The sequence below is a fragment of the Buceros rhinoceros genome, unplaced genomic scaffold, assembly GCF_000710305.1.
Source record: "Buceros rhinoceros silvestris isolate BGI_N320 unplaced genomic scaffold, ASM71030v1 scaffold286, whole genome shotgun sequence".
Classification (NCBI taxonomy): domain Eukaryota; kingdom Metazoa; phylum Chordata; class Aves; order Bucerotiformes; family Bucerotidae; genus Buceros; species Buceros rhinoceros.
The window spans coordinates 850-3,151 of NW_010417876.1; the positions used below are offsets into that span (position 1 = coordinate 850).

The 2,302-nt window shown below is 43.7% G+C and overlaps 1 protein-coding gene across 1 annotated transcript in view; it reads left to right on the forward strand.

The window, feature by feature from the left end:
- Nucleotides 1–288: 288 nt before the first annotated feature.
- The window catches only part of CLASP1 (cytoplasmic linker associated protein 1), a gene marked incomplete at its 5' end in the record, with an annotated part of 70,016 nt that continues 68,002 nt past the window's right edge, over nucleotides 289–2,302 (forward strand). Inside the window, 2 exons of the mRNA XM_010138297.1 lie at nucleotides 289–396; nucleotides 1,889–1,915. Of these exons, the coding sequence (XP_010136599.1) occupies nucleotides 289–396; nucleotides 1,889–1,915 (135 nt within the window). The remainder of the gene's footprint in view (nucleotides 397–1,888; nucleotides 1,916–2,302) is intronic.

The window sequence follows — 2,302 nt, forward strand, 5'->3', positions numbered from 1 at the left end:
CTACTATAGAACAGAAGCAAAGGCTGTAGGGAGGTAATATGTTTTTAGTTAAACTGGCTGATAGCATTACAGAAAGCAAAGATGATTTCGGAGTCGTGGACCATGACTGTTTCCACTCCCCCTCCTGCATCTCAGCCAGTCTAATAAAAGATGTTGCCTCTTGTTGTAAAATTCTTTTGTTCCCTGTTTAATTGTAGCAACTCTGCCAGCATAGAACATCCTGTTAGACACTGCTGCTGCCTTTGGAAGAAACCTATTAACAGCCTGATTGTCTTTGCATTCCTCCAGGTCGGATTCGTACACGGAGACAGAGCTCTGGCAGTGCCACAAGTGTCACCTCAACGCCTGCTGATACCCGAGGCCGCAGCCGGGCTAAAGTAGTTTCCCAGTCCCAGCGTAAGAAGTGTTTTATTTCTGGGGGAGCAGAACAAATAGTTACTAACACACTTCTTGAGTTGTAGAAGCATCAGCTGAGGATTGGGCTCACCTCTTTTAACATTTGGACGTGTAACAAATTGAATCCCCACTCAGCCAGTGTGTGCTGTTACTGACAAATAGGGCCCCAAATTTGAGTGCTTAGTTGCTTGTTTTTTTTTTTAACCAGTTGTGCAGTGGAGTTTCATGTTGCTGTGATGTGTAGGACTAAGTAACTTGTATTGCATCCCACTGAGACACCCTCTGTGTCTGTAGGTGACTATTGCGCTGGGGTCTTGCCCTGCCAAGCTTCTCCTGCTTATATGACTGTATTTCTGTATGTGTAACGTGAGCTGTCTAAAATTCATAGGATTTGGCATAATTTTCAAATAGGACGTTAGCTATTTTGTGTAGATAATGGGGGAGATGGCTCTGCTCTGATTCACCTGACAGATCTGCGCTCTCTGGCTTCCTGGCAAGGCATGGTTTTCCCCTAGGAGCCATGCGTGTGGTGCTGCTGCATATTTGTCATGTGTATCTGAGGAGAATTTTGTCACTCAAACTTAGAAGGAATTGAGGGAGCGAGAAAGCCGCTCATGTTTTGAAGACCTTCTGGCTTGTGGGGGCGAGAAGGTGAGGTTTTACTTGTTTGTTCTGAGGACTTGTCTTGCTTTGTACCCCTATTCAAAAGCCCTTCTCTGTTCATTCTCTCGTTGCTTTGCGCTGTCATACTGGAGGGATGGAGCAGCAGTTTATAGCATTGCGTTAGGCTGGGAGATCTGAAGAGGGAAGTAGTATATTCAGGATGGGGCCAAATGCAAGTCTTTACACTGAGGTCGTGAAGGAATTTGGGCTTTGGTATTCTGATGTACATTGGTTTCTTCAGTTTTGAACCCAAAACTGATCCAAAGCCAGAAATGACCTTTTTTCCTGGACTTAGTTTGGTGAAAAATGATCAGACCAGATGAGACAAGTCTTAGAAGTCTTTTAAAGAATAGTTGAGTATCCAGAGGTTTCAAAGATTGTGGGCTTAATTTTTCATAGAATGTCTTACAGAGCTTTAGGATGTTCATATTTAAACCTGCTTCTTTGGTCTAGTTTGCTGAATCTTCTTTCTGGCCTAGCCCAAACAGATGTGATCTTTATCCTTAAGCCAAACATTGCATGAAGTAACTTATGAAATCAAGTGTGATATTGTCGCAGGACCAAATTCTCCATGCCAGGACAGTGGACAACTGTGTTGCAGTTTTGCAGACCGGGCTGGGGTGTAACTGGGACTCGGTGTGTTGGTTGACATTTAGCTAAAAGCTGATCAACCTCGGGAAGTCGCATCTGCAGAGGCTTTAGGAGTCTCACATTTGTAAATAAATCTGTCTGTATGGTGTATAACATAAACCGCACGCTGAACGCTGTATTGTCTTGCTGTCTTTTAATCCACTTTTTGCCTGTCCTTTGGTCTGCCCTCATAATCAAGGATCCAGATCAGCTAATCCTGCTGGTGGTAAGAAACGTTTTCCCTTTCTTGCTTTCTCATGTTGTCTTATGCTATTTCCTTCACATTTTTTAACTGCTAAGCTCTTAGCTTCCCTCACTCTCTTCTAACTATGAAACTTAAAAAGCGTTTTCTTAAAGCCGTCAATCCAAATGTGTATGACAAGCAGTTTTGCTTTCGCATAGTAATCAAATATGGTGAGCGTTCATGCTGTATATTGAAGCTTGCTCATTGCTGCAGCTTAAACGTCAGGTGCTAAATTCTTGTTCCAGTTCCTTCAGTAACCGCTGACACCCGTGAGATTGCAGCAGTGTAACTGAAAGGAGCCTTGGCTTTTAGGGTGTGGATGCTGTCTGTGAGACTGGCATCTGCCATAAGTATCTTCACTTTGGGGGG